The 22,227-nt window shown below is 44.5% G+C and overlaps 1 protein-coding gene across 11 annotated transcripts in view; it reads left to right on the plus strand.

Annotated features, from left to right (window-relative positions):
* LOC310837254 (uncharacterized protein) overlaps positions 1–22,125 on the plus strand; it is a 41,948-nt gene extending 19,823 nt beyond the window's left edge. For 3 of the 11 annotated variants that reach the window (XM_083723495.1, XM_083723498.1, XM_083723497.1), the window contains exons 3-6: positions 12,014–12,095; positions 12,372–12,454; positions 14,642–14,768; positions 17,252–22,125. In XM_083723495.1, coding sequence (XP_083579621.1) covers positions 12,014–12,095; positions 12,372–12,454; positions 14,642–14,768; positions 17,252–19,167 — 2,208 coding nt within the window. In that variant the 3' untranslated portion in view covers positions 19,168–22,125. Of the gene's footprint in view, positions 1–4,881; positions 5,452–10,777; positions 11,305–12,013; positions 12,096–12,371; positions 12,455–13,935; positions 14,018–14,278; positions 14,359–14,641; positions 14,769–17,251 lie in introns of those variants that run through there. The other 8 variants (XM_083723491.1, XM_083723493.1, XM_083723490.1 and 5 more) reach the window with 8 other exon arrangements.
* Positions 22,126–22,227: the final 102 nt, after the last annotated feature.

Here is a 22,227-nt window from a genome sequence, read left to right on the forward strand (position 1 = left end):
GTGCGTGATTTTTTGGTGCAGGCTGTAGCCATGGACATGCTATGTGATCTGATGGTGAATTTGGGGTGACCCAATGCAAAGATCCTGAGGATCTATGCTTTGTAACCACATTTTAAGTGGGGAGGGAAGGAAAAACACAGAAGGGACAAGGAGCAGGAGAGGGGTGTGCAGAGAAGCAGCTGGCTAAGAATGCAGGAGAGGGGTAGGGAGGAAAGGAAGGCAAAAGTTTTCCCCCACCCAAGCCAGCCAGCCATCTCTCTCTCTCTCTCTCTCTCTCTCTCTCTCTCTCTCTCTCTCTCTCCCTCCCTCCCTCCCTCCCCCCCTCTCTCTCTCCCTTCCCCCCCTCTCTCTCCCTCTCCCTTCCCCCCCTCTCTCTCCCTCTCCCCCAGCAGCACTGGAGCTTGCCTGGAGGGGAGGGGCTTTCCCTGCTCTTTGTTCCGTTTCAGCAAACACAGCAAGGAAACAGAGAAGGGTGGGCAGTAAGACCCTGAGGCAGAATGCAGGAAAGCAGCCGCTTTCTCTTTTCAAGTTTCGCTTCTCTGTGCAGCGTGCAGCCCCGCGATTTGATTTTTGCTTGATTTTTCGGCTCCAGGGACCACACATTCGCTCTATAACACGCACAGACATTTCCCCTTCCTTTTTAGGAGAAAAAATCTGCGTGTTATAGAGCGAAATTTACGGTAATTCAAACAGCCTTTGAAAGGGCTAAAAGAACTAGGCAGGATTTGTTAGTACCGAAACCTAAAAACAAACAGGACAGGCTTTTTTGTTCTATAGAGTACAATTATTTATCTTCTCCTATTTAAAGGGCAATTAAGCGACAGTGTAATTGATAACTAATAAAAATTATTATTAAACAAATCTGATGATAGCTTGGCCAGTCCAATACAAAAATTTCTTAATTTTTACATTTTTGTTTCTCCCTCAAATGTTTTAGCAGATCATTGTAGGTATCCCATGTAAGGAATGATAATTGGAGCTTTTCAGATTGCTTTTCCAGAATAAATGATGCTTTTATTGCTTTTTCATAAAGGTAATAAGGTTGCAACAGCTAGGGCGTAGGTTGCAACAGTTAGCATATTTTTAATATAGCTTGTGGCTAGGCTACCTACAGGGAAGTTGTATCTTTAGAACAAATTGTGGTTAAGATGTTAGCAAGAAGAACAGAACTAGGGAGCTAATGTCTTGAAAGTAGCCAGGATGTGGCTTTCTTGCTAAAACTAGTATGTCAAGGGTTGAAGAGGTCAGACCCAAAAAGGGAATTCACAAATACAGTGGAACCTCAGCTCCTGTATGCCTTGGGAGCCAAATGCTCCAGCTCCCAAATGAATGAAAACCGGAAGTAATTGTTCCGGTTTTTGAACAGTTTCTGGAAGCCAAATGCTTCATGCTGCTTCCATGGCTTCTGCTTGGCTGCAGGAGCTTCCAATCAGAAGCCATGAATGCGCGGCGTGGCTTCCGCATCTTCTGATTGGCTGCAGGAAGCTTCTGTAACCAATCAGAAGCCGCATCTTGGTTCCTGAACTGTTTCAGTAATCGAACAGACTCACAGAATGGAATGAGTTTGGAAACCAAGGTTACACTGTATGAGAGAAGGTCGATGAATTCATGGGAATGGGAAATGTCAACAGTGGTGGAGAATTTACTATTTTAATTAGGTGGTCATAATTAGGTGCCCGTGTTTCATTGAATCTGGGTGATCCTGAAAACAAAACACCAAGGTGGTTTTTCCCAATAGAAGCAAAGACAAGTAAGGGAAATCAACATGGAGGACAAATGAGATATAAAAGTCCAGGTCCCAAAATTATTTATTACATTCATTTTTATCACCAAGATTCTCACCATCCACAATAGTTTCGTTCTTATCACTATTTCTATTTCTTTTTCTATTTCTTCCCAAATCTTCACATCATTATCATTTTAGATATTAGGATTATTTGCCGAAAATACCCTGATGTTGGGAAAATTGGAGGGCACAAGGAGAAGGGGACGATGGAGGACGAGGTGATTAGACAGTGTTCTCCAAGCTACCAGCATGAGTTTGACCAAACTGCGGGAGGCAGTGGAAGATAGGAGTGCCTGGCGTGCTCTGGTCCATGGGGTCACAAAGAGTCGGACACAACTAAATGACTAAACAACAGCAACATCACACTCCTAAATATTTCACTTTTTTCTCTATTTTCCTTGTACCTGTTACAATAACCCTTTATAATAACCCATCTTCTGGAAACTTCACACGATGTTGTTTGTAGGAATAAATGACTCTGATCCATTCAACGTATTATACAGGGCAGGTGGCAACCCTGCATGATGTGACTGTTGATCCTTAGTTGGGGTGGGGGGCCATAGGCGCCGACTCCATGGGGCCTGAGGGGGCCCGAGCCCCCTCAAAAATTCGTTTGGGGGGGCTCAGCCCCCCCAATAATTTAAGAAAATTATTACCGTAAACTTCGCTCTATAACACGCAGATTTTTTCTCCTAAAAAGTAAGGGGAAATGTCTGTGCGCAGGGGCAAAAATAGGCAAAAATCAGGCAAAAATAAGATCGGGCGGGCGGGCGGAGGGAAGGCAGAAGCTGCTGCTTTCCTGCATTCTGCCTCAGGGTCTTACTGCCCACCCGCTTCTGTTGCTGCGTTTGCTCAAACTCAACAAAGAGCAGGGAATCCCCTGCCCTCCTGGCAAGCAGAGGGTTAAGGAAAGGATCGAGTCCTTCCTTCTAATTCTTTCCTAGTCACACTGCGTGCAGGCTCCAGCCCACCACCTCCTCCTCTCCGTGCTCTAGGGATGCAGGTGGGAGAGAGAGAGAGAGAGGGCTGGCTTGGGGGGGGGGACTTTTGCCTTCCTTTCCTCCCCCCCACCCCGTTAAACTCCTCCCCTGCATTCTTAGCCAGCTGCTTCTCCGCACACCCCTCTTGTGCTTCTTGTCCCTTCTGTGTTTTTCCTTCCCTCCCCATTTAAAACGTGGTGACAAAGCACGGATCCACATGGATCCTCAGGATTTTTGCATTGGGTCACCCCAAATTCACCATCAGATCACATTACATGTCCATGGCTACAGTCTGTACCAAAAAAATCACGCACCCACTGTTGCCTGGGGCTGCAATGGTGCAAAAACGTGGTTACAAAGCATGGATCCACAGGATCTTTGCACTGGGTCACCCCAAATTCACCATCAGATAACATAGCATGTCCATGGCTACAGCCTGCACCAAAAAAATCACGCACCCACTGTGGCCTGGGGCCACAATGGTGCAAAAACGTGGTTACAAAGCACGGATCCACATGGATCCTCAGGATTTTTGCATTGGGTCACCCCAAATTCACCATCAGATCACATAGCATGTCCATGGCTACATCTTGCACCAAAAAAATCACGCACCCACTGTTGCCTAGGGTCACAGTGGTGCAAAAACATGGTTACAAAGCACGGATCCACATGGATCCTCAGGATCTTTGCATTGGGTCACCCCAAATTCACCATCAGATCACATAGCATGTCCATGGCTACATCTTGCACCAAAAAAATCACGCACCCACTGTTGCCTAGGGTCACAGTGGTGCAAAAACGTGGTTACAAAGCATGGATCCACATGGATCCTCAGGATTTTTGCATTGGGCTACTCCAAACTCACTGTCAGATATTAAAAATCTTTATAAAATAGAGAATTAAATACATACAGAATGTTAAATTTTCAGTTTCGAAATATTAGTACTAGTTTAGTACTGTATTTCTATATTACTATAGTACTGTATTAGTTATTTTCAAATACTTAAATATTTTTAGGGTGTAAGACCCAATTAAAGCCCGTTATTTACATACAGTATTACAGTATTTACATACAGTATTAGGCATACTGTATTAACTTTATTAACTGTATTAAAGCATTAACTTTGAGATATTATTTAATGAACCCTCAGCCTTATTCAAAGTAAGCTTAAATTAGCTATTTCACTTATTAATCAAAGTGCTATTACTGTGCGACAGCAATATTTTATGTTTTATTCTTTTAATGATAGTTTAGGATTTATTTAAATATCATTTCAGTCTTTTCAGAGCTATATATTCACTGCTCTGTAATAGTCTATAAGCATAATTGTTACTGTAAATTAAATTAGCTTTTTACGAAAATACCGTGCGTGTTTATGTTTTGTTTCTTTTTTCAAAGCCAAAAAGTGTTTCAGGCTTGTCGAGTTTCCCGGAGTGTGGAGTTATAGAGAGTCAAGTTTTCGGGGTTCTAATGTTGATCATATGACTCTAAAATACTTTTAAAAAACTTTAAAACTCACTAATTTTCATCTAAAATTTAGAAAACTTCCCGGGGCAGGACCCCGGTATGGGCCCCCCAATATTTTTTATACGTCGGCGCCCCTGTGGGGGGCAGATGGGGTCCTGCCACGATGGCAGGAGGGAGCAAGGGTATCTGCTTGTTCCCGCTCCCCTCCCACACCTGACCTTCCTTTATGCCCCTCCTGCCCCCCCCCAACACATCCTATACCGGATGAAGCAGGGTTGCCACTTCCCCCAACAGCATGCAGCGGGTTCGCTACGGGTACAGGTACTTCTCTGACTGGCAGGAGCTCTTCCATCGACCAAGGGAGGTTTGTGGCCATGTTCCGAGAGGAGGAGCCCCACATCCAAAGTGGGACAAGGACTACCTGCAGGGCTTCAGGTCCATGGTGGATGGCTTCTGCTGGGGCCACTAAAGGATCCTTGGGCCCTTCTCCCACCCAGTTTCTCTCTCCCACACGGACAGACACAAGTCCAACGCCTGAGGCGGAGGAGCCTCTTCATTTCTCCTCAGTGGCAGCGGAGGAGGAGAGAGGGAAGAGGGTGGCACTATAAGGGACTATTTAGGAATCCATTTAAATACTGGATGGCATGCAGGCAAAGCTTGGTGAAAGGGACTTTTTTAATAAAGCAAAATGCCTTTCTAAAGAAGCAGAAGCTCCAAAAGCAAGAGAGATGAACAGAAATTACGCAGAATGAAAAGAAATCCCCCGATAAATGAGGGAGCCCAGGGAAACTGTCGCCTGGTCTGCCAGGAATCGGCCTCCTTGGCGCCCAAAACTGAGGGGAGGGTCAGGTTTCGAAAGGCGGGAAGGTGGGAAAAGGCGGGAAAAGCCGTTTCCCTCAGAGCAGCCACGGCCGCCTTCCCGGCGGAGGGGCGGGGCCAGGGCTGTTTCGTCACGGGTCCTTGCCCCGCCCTCCCTCCGCCTATCCCTTTCCCCGCTTCGTGCTCTGAGGCGTCCGGGTCGCCGGCAGGGAGCATGCGCAGCTGCTCAGAGCCTCCTCTGCCCTCTGTGCGCTCGGCTCGCCAGGGGTTAAGAGGAGCCGAGCTGGAATCCTAGAGAGGCCAGGAAGTGGGGGAGGGGGTCCCCGGTCCTCCAAAGCGGAAGCCCCTCCTCCTCCGTCCTCTGCCCAGGCTGCCTCGGTGGCCTCTCCTGGGATCCAGTGAGTCTCCTCTCTCTTCCCCCTTGGGGCGCCCGGGGGAGAAGGGGGGTCCCAGGCCTGCAGGGGGAGGATACTCAAGGCAGGGAGCATCCTCCCCCCCTCCTTCCTTTGCCCCTTTGGGGTGGGAAAAAGTGGCATGCCATTGAAACCCCCCCTTCCGAAGGAAGATCCCCCTCCAAGCCGTCCTTTGCTTCTGGCACAGCCTTTCCCCCTACAAGCTGCTCCTCTGCCAAGGGGGTCCCACCCTCCCCACAAGAAAGCCTCTCTCTGTGGGCTCCTGCTCTCCATAAAAGGAGGAACTGGGTGTGCTCTGTCACCCAAGGTTTAAAAGGAACTAAGCTGGATCCCTAGAGAGGGGAGGACAGAAGGTCGGAGGGGTCCCCCAGAGCAAAAGGCCCCCCCCTTGAAAGGGGAGGGGTCACTTTCGTCCCTCTCCTTTGCCCATAGCTGCCTATGTGCCCCTTCTGGGATCTGCAGTCTCCCCTCTCTTCCCTCTTGAGGTGCCTTGGAGAGAAGGGGGGTCCCAGGGCTGTAGGATGAAGGTGCATGAGGGGGGCAAAAAACCCCAAATCAGGAAGCTTTCCCTGCACTCTCAACAAACTATGATTCCCATTATTCTTTGGAGCAGGGGTCAGCAAACCTTTTCAGAAGGGGGCCGGTCCACTGTCCCTCAGACCTTGTGGGGGGCCAGACTATATTTTGGAGGGAAAAAATGAACGAATTCCTATGCCCCACAAATAACCCAGAGATGCAGTTTAAATAAAAGGACACATTCTACTCATGTAAAAATACGCTGATTCCTGGACCGTCCACAGGCTGGATATAGAAGGTGATTGGGTCTGATCCGACCCCCGGGCCTCAGTTTGTTCATGAATTGGCTTAAACAGAAAAAGGGGAAATGGGATAGAGAGGAATTAATAGATTAGTAGTCCACATCCCATAGTTAAACGCCTAGTCAGGAACCCTTGTGGTTGTGCTTAGATTTTTCCTCTTCTGCGACCAATGAAACAACAGTTAGGAAGCCGTGTTGGTCTGCCGTAGTCGAGACAACATTTTTACAAAATCCTTCCAGTAGCACCTTACGGACCAACTAAGCTTGTTATTGGTATGAGTTTTTGTGCGCATGCACACTTCTTCAGATAGACTGAAACAGAAGTCGCCAGATGCTTATAAATAGTGAGAGGGAGGGGTATTTCTCAGAAGGGTGGTGGGAATGGGTGACTGGCTGATAGGTGTGGTAAATCTGTTGACGACTGTTAATGACTGCAATTGGTCTTACAGGAAAAAGCAAGGGGTGAGATGTCCAAAAATAGCTTAGCATGTGTAATGGGATAAGAATCCAATGTCTCTATTCTGACCAGGTCTCTCCATAGTTTTAAGTTTAGTTGTTGTTTAGTCGTTTAGTCGTGTCCGACTCTTCGTGACCCCATGGACCAGAGAACGCCAGGCACCTCTGTCCTCCACTGCCTCCCGCAGTTTGCTCAAACTCATGCTGGTAACCTCGAAAACACTATCCAACCATCTCGTCCTCTGCCGTCCCCTTCTCCTTGTGCCCTCCATCTTTCCCAACATCAGGGTCTTCTCCAGGGAGTCTTCTCTTCTCATGAGGTGGCCAAAGTACTGGAGCCTCAGCTTCACAATCTGTCCTTCCAGTGAGCACTCAGGGTTGATTTCCTTCAGTATGGAGAGGTTTGATCTTCTTGCAGTCCATGGGACTCTCAAGAGTCTCCTCCAGCACCATAATTCAAAAGCATCAATTCTTCGGCGATCAGCCTTCTTTATGGTCCAGCTCTCACTTCCATACATCACTACTGGGAAAACCATAGCTTTAACTATACGAACCTTTGTTGGCAAGGTGATGTCTCTACTTCTCAAGATGCTGTCTAGGCCTGTCATTGCCCTTCTCCCAAGAAGCAGGCGTCTTTTAATTTCGTGGCTGCTGTCACCATCTGCAGTGATCATGGAGCCCAAGAAAGTAAAATCTCTCACTACCTCCATTTCTTCCCCTTCTATTTGCCAGGAGGTGATGGGACCAGTGGCCATGATCTTCGTTTTTTTGATGTTGAGCTTCAGGCCATATTTTGTGCTCTCCTCTTTCACCCTCATTAAAAGGTTCTTTAATTCCTCCTCACTTTCTGCCATCAAGGTTGTGTCATCTGCATATCTGAGGTTGTTGATATTTCTTCCGGCAATCTTAATTCCGGCTAGGGATTCATCCAGCCCAGCCTTTCGCATGATGAATTCTGCATATAAGTTAAATAAGCAGGGAGACAAAATACAGCCTTGTCGTACCCCTTTCCCAATTTTGAACCAATCAGTTGTTCCATATCCAGTTCTAACTGTAGCTTCTTGTCCCACATAGAGATTTCTCAGGAGACAGATGAGGTGATCTGGCACTCCCATTTCTTTAAGAACTTGCCATAGTTTGCCGTGGTCGACACAGTCAAAAGCTTTTGCATAGTCAATGAAGCAGAAGTAGATGTCTTTCTGGAACTCTCTAGCTTTCTCCATAATCCAGCGCATGTTTGCAATTTGGTCTCTGGTTCCTCTGCCTCTTCTAAATCCAGCTTGCACTTCTGGGAGTTCTCGGTCCACATACTGCTTGAGCCTTCCTTGTAGAATTTTAAGCATAACCTTGCTAGCGTGTGAAATGAGTGCAATTGTGCGGTAGTTGGAGCATTCTTTGGCACTGCCCTTCTTTGGGATTGGGATGTAGACTGATCTTCTCCAATCCTCTGGCCACTGCTGAGTTTTCCAAACTTGCTGGCATATTGAGTGTAGCACCTTAACAGCATCATCTTTTAAAATTTTAAATAGTTCAGCTGGAATGCCATCACTTCCACTGGCCTTGTTATTTGCAGTGCTTTCTAAGGCCCATTTGACTTCACTTTCCAGGATGTCTGGCTCAAGGTCAGCAACCACACTACCTGGGGTATACGAGACATCCATTTCTTTCTGGTATAATTCCTCTGTGTATTCTTGCCACCTCTTCTTGATGTCTTCTGCTTCTGTTAGGTCCTTTCCACTTTTGTCCTTTATTGTGGAAATCTTTGTACGAAATGTTCCTTTCATATCTCCAATTTTCTTGAACAGATCTCTGGTTCTTCCCATTCTATTGCTTTCCTCTATTTCTTTGCATTGCTTGTTTAAGAAGGTCTTCTTGTCTCTCCTTGCTATTCTTTGGAAATCTGCATTCAATTTCCTGTATCTTTCACCATCTCCCTCGCATTTTGCTTGCCTTCTCTCCCCCGCTATTTGTAAGGCCTCATTGGACAGCCACTTTGCTTTCTTGCATTTCCTTTTCATTGGGATGGTTTTCGTTGCTGCCTCCTGTATAATGTTACGAGCCTCCATCCATAGTTCTTCAGGCATTCTGTCCACCAAATCTAAATCCTTAAACCTGTTCCTCACTTCCACTGTGTATTCATAAGGGATTTGACTTAGATTGTATCTTACCGGCCCAGTGGTTTTTCCTACTTTCTTCAGTTTAAGCTTGAATTTTGCTATAAGAAGCTGATGATCTGAGCCACAGTCAGCTCCAGGTCTTGTTTTTGCTGACTGTATAGAGCTTCTCCATCTTTGGCTGCAGAGAATATAATCAATCTGATTTCGATGCTGCCCATCTGGTGATGTCCATGTGTAGAGTCGTCTCTTGTGTTGCTGGAAAAGCGTGTTTGTGATGACCAGCTTGTTCTCTTGACAGAACTCTATTAGCCTTTGCCCTGCTTCGTTTTGATCTCCAAGGCCAAACTTGCCAGTTGTTCCTTTTATCTCTTGACTCCCTACTTTAGCATTCCAATCCCCTATAATGAGAAGAACATCCTTATTTGGTGTCACTTCTATAAGGTCTTGTAAGTCTTCATAGAATTGGTCAATTTCAGTTTCTTCAGCACAAGTAGTTGGTGCATAAACTTGGATTACTGTGATGTTAAAAGGTCTGCCTTGGATTCGTATCGAGATCATTCTATCATTTTTGAGATTGCATCCCAGTACAGCTTTCACCACTCTTTTGTTGACTATGAGGGCCACTCCATTTCTTTTATGGGTTTCTTGCCCACAGTAGTAGATATGATGGTCATCCGAACTGAATTCACCCATTCCCGTCCATTTTAGTTCACTGATGCCCAGGATGTCAATATTTATTCTTGCCATCTCATTTTTGACCACCTCCAACTTACCCAGGTTCATGGTTCTTACATTCCAGGTTCCTATGCAATATTTTTCTTTACAGCATTGGACTTTCCTTTCGCTTCCAGGCATATCCGCAACTGAGCGTCCTTTCGGCTTTGGCCCAGCCGCTTCATCAGCTCTGGATCTACTTGTACTTGCCCTCCGCTCTTCCCCAGTAGCATGTTGGACGCCTTCCGACCTGAGGGGCTCATCTTCCAGCGTCATATCTTTTATATGCCTGTTGTCTTTGTCCATGGAGTTTTCTTGGCAGGGATACTGGAGTGGCTTGCCGGTTCCTCCTCCAGGTGGATCACGTTTGGTCAAAACTCTCCACTATGACCTGTTCATCTTGGGTGCCCTGCTCGGCATAGTTCATAGCTTCTCTGAGTTCTTCAAGCCCCTTCGCCACGGCAAGGCAGTGATCCATGAAGGGGTTAAGTTTAGTAATAAGTTGTAATTCAACAACTTCTCTTTCAAGTAAATGAAACAAGACATAGTGTTGATCTGTTGATGAACTTGATGGATGATATTCAAAGCTAGGAGTATAATTGCTCTGTTGATGAAGAAACAATTTTAATGTTTGATGCCTTGCTGTCTTTGATGTTCATTTTGTTGGAAGCTGCTCAGAGTAGCTGGGGCAACCCAGTCAGATGGGCAGCATAGTAGTAGTAGTAGTAGTAGTAGTAGTAAGAATAATTGTTGTTGTTTAGTCGTGTCCGCCTCTTCGTGACCCCCTGGACCAGAGCACGCCAGGCACTCCTATCTTCCACTGCCTCCCACAGTTGGTCAAACTCATGTTAGTAGCTTCGAGAACAATGCTGATGGTGTGTGTGTTTTCTGCAGTCTTTATTTTTTCCTCATGATGCTGCAGTGTGTGTGTGCTCAGTTGTACCAAAATCTCAAGCTGTCGGGGGTGTGGGGTGTGGAGAGACTTTAAATTTCTTCACCCCCTTTCTGAAGGCTCTGTGTGTATCTCAAGGTTGGTCTGGTTGTTGTTGTTGTTATTATTCCTCTTATTCCTATGACTTCATTACAACCACATTTATAAGTTCAGAGTTGGCTTTAGTGGAATCCAGCCTTGATTCCTAGCAAAACTCATTGACGTTTACTGAAAGGACATTTTTATGATCCTGACAGAGTGCCAATTTTATAACAGAACAATGCATTTGCTTTGTAGGGTTTGCCAGCACCTCTAATTTGGACAAGCAGAACTTTGCAGAAGAAAAAAGGGACTCCTTCTAATCTCTTGGGAGCTTCCTGAGAGGAAAGATGGATGAGCAGGACTTGGCTGGACCTAAAGCAAGAAGTGGCCATGCCATTGAAGATGGGAGCAGTAGGGGATTCTGGGAAAACTCTGTGGGGAAGATCCTGGGTGAGGAGGACACCCTCCACTCAGATGTGCATTGCCAGCAGCTCAGGCAGTTCTGCTACCAGGAGGCTGAAGGACCCCGAGAAGTTTGCAGCCGGTTCTACCACCTTGTCTGTCAGTGGCTGAAGCCAGAAAGGCACACGAAAGCAGAGGTGCTGGACCTGGTGATCTTGGAGCAGTTCCTGGCTGTCCTTCCCCCAGAGATGGAGAGCTGGGTGAGGGAATGTGGAGCGGAGACCAGTTCCCAGGCAGTGGCTCTCGCTGAAGGTTTCCTCCTGAGTCAGGCAGAGGAGAGGAAGCAGGCAGAGCAGCAGGTGAGTGTGACCTTCCTCTGGAAACTCCCAAGGGCTCTGAACAAGAGATAGAGTATCTCAAAATGCAGTACTAATGTCCCACTGCTTTATGGATAGGATAAGTAAAGGTAAAGGGACCCCGACCATTAGGTCCAGTCGTGGCCTACTCTGGGGTTGCAGCACGCATCTCACTTTATTGGCCGAGGGAGCCAGCGTACAGCTTCCGGGTCATGTGGCTAGCGTGACTAAGCCACTTCTGGCGAACCAGAGCAGCGCACGGAAACCTCATTTACCTTCCCGCTAGAGCGGTACCTATTTATCTACTTTCGCAGTGCTTTCGAACTGCTAGGTTGGCAGGAGCAGGGACCAAGCAACGGGAGCTCACCCCATCGCGGGGATTCGAACCGCCGACCTTCTGATCAGCAAGTCCTAGGGACTGAACAACAGGAGCTCACCCCGTTGTGGGGATTCAAACCGCCGACCTTCTGATTGGCAAGTCCTAGGCTCTGTGGATTAACCAGGCATAGGCAAACTCCGGCCCTCCAGATGTTTGGGACTACAATTCCCATCATCCCTGACCATTGGTCCTGTTAGCTAGGGATGATGGGAGTTGTAGTCCCAAACATCTGGAGGGCCGGAGTTTGCCTATACCTGCCCTAAAGTGTTTGCCTCTGCCATTGTTTTCTAATCCCCCTTCCCATTTTGGTTTGAATCTTTGTTGCTCTTTCAGATTAAAGATCTGTTGACAGAAATGGGTCCTGATTTCTCTGAAGCAAAGAGGACTCCGATGGACACCAGGGAGAGACCACTAGGTAAGGAGGGAGTTATTTCTCTCCTTGGTCACATCCTGCGGATTCGGAAATTAATCTTGGGTTTTTTCCCTCTTTTGTGGGGAGGCTGTTGGGGCCAAGAGCCCAGAGGAGGAGAGATGTATTTTTACGCAGCAAACAGATGAAAGGTGTATGAATGTCAAAATGCACTCAGCAGGGTAGACTTCTTCACAGGTCCATCTGTAGTTAGAGATGCACTCCTGAACGTCGGAGAAAAGTAGGCATTCATGGCTTCCCACTTCCCTTTGTCTCTGGCAGGTGACAGGATGATGCCCACAAGACCTCCTCATCCAGCTTTTCATGGTAGCGAAGGGGAAGCAGCGGCTATGGAAGCAGATCAGGTAGGGGGCAGGAAACTTGTAGGGAGAGAGGTTTTTAAATAAATAAATAAATAAATAAATTTTTATTGTTAAAATAATTCAGCATTAATACACACATGTTATGAATATACAAACATACATTTCATACAATCCTTAAAAATATTCATACAGTCCTTAAAATATTCATACATACCCACACACAATCCCACAGATACTTCTTTTTCCCACCCCACCCCTTACGCCTCACCCCACTCTTGTGTTGAACTTCCAATCTACTCAACTGCAATTTCTTTCCACTTCTATTACCTTCTTTCACACACTTTTAAACCAATTTTCTGCTTCTTTTTCTGTTACGCATTGTTATCCATCTTATTATTTCAGTATTTATAACGGAACTTGTTTATTCTAATAGGAGTTCTGATTTTTCAATATAGTTTTGCAAGTATCCTTTAAACACTTTCCAGTCCTTGTCTATCTTCTCTTTTGAGATCCTTCCAATTTCTCCCATTGTTTTGGATATATTGTAATACTCCAATAATTTGGCAAGCCACTCTGTCGGTATAATACCACTTTTCCAATGTTTCGCAATCAATAGCCTTGCGGCTACTGTTGCATATAAATATAATGTCTTGTCTTCTTCCTTTAGACTTCCTGGTACTATTCCCAATAGAAAACCTTCTGGTGTTTTCCTAAATTAATATCTGAACTTTTTTTTTCATTTCATTGTATATTGTTTCCCAAAATTGTTTGATGTTTAAACAATTCCACCATATATGCATCATAGTACCTTTTCTAGTGTTGCATTGACAGCAGACATCATTACAATTTTTATTCATTTTTGCTATTCTTTCAGGTGTTAAATACCATCTATGTTGTATTTTAAGGTAATTTTCTTTCAATATATAACACATAGTAAATTTCATATCTTCTTTCCACAATTTTTCCCATTGTTTGAGCATAATATTTTTCCCAATATCTTGCGCCCATTTAATCATGGATGCTTTAACCAGTTCATCCTTTGTTTCCCACTCTAAGATCAGATTATATAATTTAGATTTTTTTTTGTATTAAGTATTTATCAAATTTTGATATTTCTTTTTCAAATCCTATCTTCTTGCCTTTTGCTAATCTATACTTAATTTGAATATATTGGAACAAATCACTAATATGAGCTTTAATTTCTGTATAATCCTTTAATTCCAATTCTCCATTTTCTTCCTTTAATACAGTTTTATAAGTATTTTTCTTTCATATTTAATTTTTTCACTGCAACAATTTCTGCCGGCTATTCCCACCAAGGAGTTTTCGGTTCTAGGTCTTTCTCCCGTATTTTAGATATAGACTTTCTGACTATATGCCCTAGGAATGTGGTACTAATGTCCCATCCCTTTATGGATCGGATCCTAGGAATGCGATCTGGTACCCCTAGAGTGTTTGCCTCTTCCGTTACTTTTCTAATCTTCCTCCCAATTATCTCTTTTGAATCTTTGTTGCTCTTTCAGGGAAAGGATCTGATCGCAGAAATGGGTCCCGATTCCTCAGAGACAAGGAGGACTCCGATGGACACCAGGGAGAGACCACTGGGTAAGGAGAGTGTTATTTGTCTCTTTGGTCACATCCTAGGGATTCGAATCTGTGGGTTCTTTTCCTTTTTCATGGGGATGTGGTTGGGCCCAAGAGCCCAAAGGAGCAGAGATGTATTTTTGCACAACTAAAATAGGAAGTTGTACAAATGTCTCAGTAGGATAGACTTCTTCAAACGTCCATCTGAAATTAGAGATGCAGTCCTGAACATCGGAGAAAAGCAGGCATTCATGGCTTCCCACTTCCCTTTGTCTCTGGCAGGTGACCGGATGATGCCAGCAAGACCTCGTGCGTCTTTTCATGGTGGAGAAGGAGAAGCAGCGGCCATAGAAGGAGATCAGGTAGGGGGCATGAAACTTGTAGGGAGAGAGGCCGAGGGGTGGGGCAGCCAGAATGCTTGGAAGAAAAAAATGTGGAGTTCCACCCATTTACACAACGATTAGGACCCATCATTAAAATAATAAAGTAATTCCAGCGAGATGTTAAAATAAGCATTCATACCATGTGGAGCAAAACAATCCCATTAAAACAACACAACAATTAACAGGTGGAAAACAACGGAGCAATGTGTGGTAGATCATATTTATTCTGTCTAAGAGGAGGACATTTCCCTTTTTCGTTTAGGGTCTGGTGTACTTTGAGGATGTCGCTGTTAATTTCACGGACAAGGAGTGGGCGTTGCTGGATCCTGACCAGAGAGCTCTGTATAAGGAGGTCATGGAGGAGAATCATGGACTCCTGGATTCTCTGGGTAAGATTCTCTGAGGATCATCATATCTGTTTTGAAATTCCATAAATCTCTCCTTGCGGTGAATCTCCAAGGTTTGGCTGGACCTCAGTAGCGCCACCTACACCACCTGGAAATCGAATGCCCCCAGAAATCATTTGGAATGGAGGGTGATTGGTGGTGTTGTCTGCGAATATCTGTCAGTCAATGGAGACAGAGCAGATTTCGTGATTGGGCCAAACAAACTTAATTGAATCTCAGGTTTCCGTAAGTATGTCAGCTAATACCAGCCAACAAAGGCAGTTAACTGTGTAGTAAGAATTCCCATCTAACCCCCTTCATTTCTTCTTATTTCACTACTGTTCATTAGCGATGTTCAGTAATCAACAATTGTGAACGGTCGTTCTTCCTGAGGCTATAATTAGTTTCTCTCTATATATACAGTCATACCTTGGAACTTGAATGCCTTGGTACGTGTATGCTTTGGCTCCCAAATGATTGAAAATTCCAAATGAGTGTTCAGGTTATCGAATGATTTTCGGAAGTCGAATGGTCAGCGCAGCTTCCAATTGAGTACAGGAAGCTAAGTCAATTGGAAGCAGCGCCTTGGTTTTTGATCAGTTCTGGGAGTCGAACAGAACCGTTCGAGAACCAAGGGACAACTGGATATTAGTGTAACAATACCATTTAACATCTATATGATATAAAAGGGAAATTTATTTTTATTACACTGCATATGTTCCACAATTTGTTTCCTCTTTTAAAAATAGTTCTTCCACACACTCTTTCCCTTTTCTATTCCTTTCTCTTGTATTACATCTTTATGAACACAATATATTTCAATAAGATATTAATATTTTTAAATGCAGTGGTACCTCAGTTTTCAAATAGCTTAGTTCTCAAACTACTTGGAACCCGAACACTTCAAACCCAGAAATGAGTGTTCCAGTTTTTGAACCCTTTTCGGAAGCCGAACGTGCTCCAATTTAAGTGCACACTTCTGTTTTGAGCGAGCAACTTGTCCCAGCAATGACTGCCACCACGCCCTTCCCCTCCCCTCCCTCCCCTCCCCTCCCCTCTGATGGGAAGCGCCTCTTTCCTTGCTACAAAGTGGAGTTGGGTGGCTCCTCAGAATGTAAGTGACTCCGGAGTAGGGAGACTTGGAAGTTGGCGACTCTCCCCCAGCGGTGGGGGAACTATGCTGGGCAGGTTGACCTTCCCATCCCTTTGCTTTCCCTCCCTCCCTCCTTCCCCAAGCCCGACCCCAAGCAAGATCCAGGCGAAGCAGCGTGGGTGCCACATTCCCGAGCAGGAGATAGGGGCGCTCGCACTGTGCGCAGGCTCCAGTCCACCTGACTCAGCATCTGGCAGCTAGGAGAGCAGCAGCTGCCGCCTTCTCTCTGCGCTCTGGTGCTGCTGCTGCTGCATTCCTGTTCCATCACAACAGGGATGTGCAGACAGTACCGCCCTGGCTGGCCCAGGGCTGCTGCTTTGACATGCTGCCCAAAGTGGAGACAGAAGCCCTGGGACTCGCCCAGGTGAATGGGGAGATGGGCAGATGCTGGAAAACATGCAGAGGGGAGAGCAAGCAAGCGAGAGAGCTGCTTTGGGGAGAGAGAAATTTTGCCTCCCTTTCCTTCCTCCCACTTAAACTCCCCCTCCCGCATCCAGTTAGCCACATCCTTCCCCACACACATCCTACGCGCACTCCTCTTCCCTCCAGTTTGAGTGTTTTTCGTTCCCCCCACTTAAACTCCCCTCCCGCATCCAGCTAGCCACCTCCTTCCCCACATGCACCCCTTGTCCCTCCAGTTTGAGTCCTCACCTTAAAATCCCCTCTTTCACCCCTGTCCCTCCAATGGCAATGGGTAGATCACTGCCAGTTTTTGATACTGGGTAGTAGATGGCACCCTGGTTTATTGCTTTCATTTTATGGATCAACGGTCTCATTAGAGAGTAAAATTCATGTTAAACTGCTGTTTTATGGGTTGTTTTTAATTGTCTGGAACGGATTAATCCATTTCGCATTACAGTGGTGCTCCGCAAGACGAATGCCCCGCAAGACGAAAAACCCGCTAGACGAAAGGGTTTTCCGTTTTTTGATGCGCTTCGCAAGACAAATTTCCCTATGGGCTTGCTTCGCAAGACGAAAACATCTTGCGAGTCTTGCGATTTTTTTCGCTTTCCCCCCTTTTTCTAAGACGCTAAGCCACTAATAGCCGCTAAGCCGCTAATAGCCGCTAAGCCGCTAATAGCGCTAATCCGCTACTCCGCTAATAGGGTTGCTTCGCAAGACGAAAAAACCGCTAGACGAAGAGACTCGCGGAACGTATTATTTTCGTCTTGCGAGGCACCACTGTACAGTGGTACCTCTAGTTACGAACTTTGTAACTCGAGGTACCGCTGTACTTTCTATGGGAAAGCTCGCTTTGGTTTTGAGATACAATTCAAGAACAGTTTAAGTTTGACAACCCAAGGTCCAACTGTAATTAGTTTTATAATTGCAGGTGGTGATGAAATGGAAATTAATAACAAGTGGGCGCAATACAGAATCCACACAGTGGAGAAGCAATATAAATACTCAAAGTGTGAAGAGAGCTTTAGTCAGAGGTCCCAGTCCACTTCTCATCAAAGAAATCCCATTGGGAATAAACCCTATCCATGTTACGAATGTGGAAAGAGCTTCAGCCAGAGCACCCATCTCACTTCCCATCAAATAATTCATACAGGGGAGAAACCCTATCAGTGCTTGGAATGTGGAAAGACCTTCAGTCAGAGCGGCTCTCTCACTTCCCATCAAAGAAGTCATACAGGAAAGAAGCGCTATCAGTGCTTCGAATGTGGAAAGAGCTTCAGTCATAGTAGCAGTCTCACTTCCCATCAAAGAATCCATAATGGGGAGAAACCCTATCAGTGCTTGGAATGTGGAAAGAGCTTCAGTCACAACACATCTCTCACTTCCCATCAAAGAAATCATACAGGGGAGAAACCCTATCAGTGCTTGGAATGTGGAAAGAGCTTCAGTCACAACACATCTCTCACTTCCCATCAAAGAATTCATAGTGGGGAGAAACCATATCAGTGCTTGGAACGTGGAAAGAGCTTCAGTCAGAGCGACTCTCTCACTTCCCATCAAATAATTCATACAGGGGAGAAACTCTATCAGTGCTTCGAATGTGGAAAAAACTTCAGTCGGAGCGACTGTCTCACTTCCCATCAAAGAATTCATACAGGGGAGAAACCCTATCAGTGCTTTGAATGTGGAAAGAGCTTCAGTCAGAGCGCCTCTCTCGCTTCCCATCAAAGAATTCATACAGGGGAGAAACCCTATCAGTGCTTTGAATGTGGAAAGAGCTTCAGTCAGAGCGCCTCTCTCGCTTCCCATCAAAGAAGTCATACAGGGGAGAAACCCTATCAGTGCTTTGAATGTGGAAAGAGCTTCAGTCATAGTAGCAGTCTCACTTTCCATCAAAGAAGTCATACAGGGGAGAAACCCTATCAGTGCTTTGAATGTGGAAAGAGCTTCAGTCATAGTAGCAGTCTCACTTTCCATCAAAGAAGTCATACAGGGGAGAAACCCTATCAGTGCTTTGAATGTGGAAAGAGCTTCACTAATAGTAGCAGTCTCACTTTCCATCAAAGAAGTCATACAGGGGAGAAACCCTATCAGTGCTTGGAATGTGGAAAGAGCTTCAGTCAGAGCGGCTCTCTCACTTCCCATCAAAGAAGTCATACAGGGGAGAAACCCTATCAGTGCTTTGAATGTGGAAAGAGCTTCAGTCATAGTAGCAATCTCACTTCCCATCAAAGAATCCATAATGGGGAGAAACGCTATCAGTGCTTGGAATGTGGAAAGACCTTTAGTCGGAGCGACTCTCTCACTTCCCATCAAAGAAGTCATACAGGGGAGAAACCCTATCAGTGCTTCGAATGTGGAAAGAGCTTCAGTCAGAGGGCCTCTCTCACTTCCCATCAAAGAAGTCATACAGGGGAGAAACCCTATCAGTGCTTGGAATGTGGAAAGAGCTTCAGTCAGAGCGCCTCTCTCACTTCCCATCAAAGAAGTCATACAGGGGAGAAACCCTATCAGTGCTTCGAATGTGGAAAGAGCTTCAGTTGGAATGACTCTCTCACTTCCCATCAAAGAAGTCATACAGGGGAGAAACCCTATCAGTGCTTCGAATGTGGAAAGAGCTTCAGCCACAGCCACAGTCTCACTTCCCATCAAAGAATTCATACAGGGGGAAAACCCTATCAGTGCTTGGAATGTGGAAGGAGCTTCCGTCACAACACATCTCTCACTTCCCATCAAAGAATTCATACAGGGGCAAAACCCTATCAGTGCTTGGAATGTGGAAGGAGCTTCCGTCACAACACATCTCTCACTTCCCATCAAAGAACTCACAGTGGAGACAAACAGTAGCAATTGCTGTGTAGTAATTTTATTTCAGGAAACTTTAATTTCTATTCCAACAGTGTTCTTGTGCTTCTTCAGCTCAGCAGAGAAGTCAGCCCTGCCTCTCAAAGCTCTCGAGTGCTAACCCGGTGCCCAATATTCTTCAAATATGTATCCAGATCTGCAGTGTGGAAGTCAATGGCCAAGATGTTGAATTCAGGCTTCTCTTTGTGGGAAGGCTAGGTCTAGAAATCTCTTGTTACTCTTCTCCTTCGATCCTTCAAACGATTTCCTTAGCGCATGCCAGGAGCAAAGAATTGCATCCATGAGGGAGAAGGAGTTCTCTGTGTATTACATGTTCTGAACAGCAGTACTGTAAGCAGTTTGTTTGCTTCAGCCAAATCCAGTTCTCCTCTGCACACATATGATACATGGAAGGAGACTTAGACTGAACAGAGATTCAGAGCAGTCTGATTCACCCCAGTGGCAACGTCTGACACCTTTTTCCATTTCTGTTGAGTGAGCACCAGATCTTGACCGGGGGACATTTTTGTCATTGTGTGGCATAAATTCCTTGAACTGGCGACCGTTTCCCATCCTCCTTAGTGTTAGTGGAGTGTCAGTCCGTCACAACAGATGAAGTATTTTTAGGGTTACTTCTTCATTGAAATTTCTCTCTGCCTGTTGAGATCAGGCAGCAACCTTGACTGTACTCTTTTTGATCCTTGCTTAAAATATTTTGCTATACAAACCTTTCCAGAAATAGAGGTATTGGTTTGTTTTAATATTATACATTTAATATTAATGTTTTTACTGTTTTCTTCCATTTTTTAATTTATTTTTCTCTTATATCTCACCAACAAAACATACTATGTTAATGTCATAGACAAATACTACTACTACTACTACTACTAATAATAATAATATAATGGCATATCTATATTATTCTAAATTATTTAAATCCTATACCGTATATCTTTACTTTTACTACCCTTCCACTCTTTCCATGGTTTCCTGTCTGCACCTGTTATGATTCTTGGTGTAAAATGTTTCTATATAATCTATATACGATATCCAGTCACCTTTCAAGTCTTTTATCATATTTCTTTCTTAACCTGTTTGTCATATTGGCTACTTTGATATATATATCTAGTATTTTGAGATGCCATTCTTCTTTTGATGGGACATTTTTCTGTAATTAGAATCTGAGTGAATGTCCTCACGTACATCCATAAGTTAATTTTTATTGTACTTTTTAGATTTCTGTCATTATTCCCAGAAGAAAAGCTTGTGGATTATTGGGTACTGTTTCTAAAAAAACCTTTTCTTAAGCTCATTGTACACCATCTCCCCAATTTTTTTGTTACCCTACAACATGAACGCCATAAGTGATCAAATGTACCAACTGTTCCCTTACATTTCCAATTACATTTCCAATTATACTTTTAGATCTAAACATTTTGGCTAGTCTGTTTGGTGTCAAATACCACCTGTGGATCATTTTTAAATACTTCTTCTTTAGAGCATAGCTGACAATGAATTTGATTTGTTTTCTACAATTGCACCCATAAATTTAAATCACTATTGTGACCCACATCCCACCCCAACTTATCAAAGATGATTTCACCAGCTCTTCTTTCGTTTCCCACTCGAACAATATTTTATACATTTTACAGAGGTCTTTAACCGTACATCTTAATATCTTTTTCAAATTGTGATTATTGTTCTGTAAATGTGTTTTTTGTCTGCCTTAAATCTTGAGTTAATTTGATTATAGTTTAGCCAGTCCGACACATTTTTTTCCTAATTTCATTTTTGTTTCTCCCTCAAGTCTAACATATGTAGCTACCCCATTTGTAACCCATATTGATTTTTTCCTTGTCTTTGCTTCTATTAAGGATACCCACCTTGGTGTTTTGTTTTCCAGTAAGTTTCTATGTTTTCCCCAAACCCTATTTTGTCCTGGTAACATGATTTTGTTGTTTAGTCATTTAGTCGTGTCCGACTCTTTGTGACCCCATGGACCAGAACATGCCAGGCACTCCTGTCTTCCACTGCCTCCCGCAGTTTGGTCAAACTCATGCTGGTAGCTTCAAGAACACTATCCAACCATCTTGTCCTCTTTTGTCCCCTTCTCCTTGTGCCCTCCATCTTTCCCATCATCAGGGTCTTTTCCAGGGAGTCTTCTCTTCTCCTGAGGTGGCCAAAGTCTTGGAGCCTCAGCTTCAGGATCTGTCCTTCCAGGGAGCACTCAGGGGTGATTAGAGAAGCTTTTATGTATTCCAGCTTTACCATACCAGATACATGAGTGCCAACCATGTCCCTCTAGCTCTTAACAGCTATGTGTTTTCCAGCAGTATCTAGCCTTTTATCCAACACAGATAGAACGCTTCAGAAGACGATTCTAAATCTGGAACTGTGGAGCCCACACTCACCCTGAACAACTAAAAGGCTCCTGGGAGGCCAGAGGGGCATTGCTGCTGCCCTGAGTGCTGGAAGGAAGACTGCTCCCTGCTGCAAGGCCCATTTCCATGTGGCGTAAAAGGCTCCTGAGAGACCAAGGGGACATTGCCGGAACAGCTGATTGAGGCAACTTGCTAAAATGTTTTAAATGGTTCTAATTTTGGTTCCCCTGTTTTGATTTTGTCGGGTTGGTGTTGGATAAATGTTATTTGGGGTTGATGGTTACTTTAATTAGTGTATAAATGTAAGCTGGTTGTTGTTCTTACTGTTTTCCATTGATTTATCGGTTACTTTGTTGCTTCTATAGATTTTTTTATTGTTTGTTGTGCTGTGTTTTTATATTTTTATATTGTTTTTATATTGTTGTTGTGCTGTGTTTTTATATTTTAAATGTTTGTTGTTGTGCTGTGTTTTTATATTTTAAATGTTTGTTGTTGTGCTGTGTTTTAAGCCAAAGAGAGTGGCTGTGGAAACCCAGCCAGATGGGAGGGATGTAAATTAAAAAATTATTATTTATTATCATTATATTCATTTTTATCACCGAGATTCTCCCCATCAATGATAGTTTCATTCTTTTCAATATTTCTAAATCTTTGAATTCCCCCACCCTAAATATTCACATAA

Source organism: Podarcis gaigeae, assembly GCF_964106915.1.
Source record: "Podarcis gaigeae genome assembly, chromosome: 2".
Classification (NCBI taxonomy): Eukaryota; Metazoa; Chordata; class Lepidosauria; order Squamata; family Lacertidae; genus Podarcis; species Podarcis gaigeae.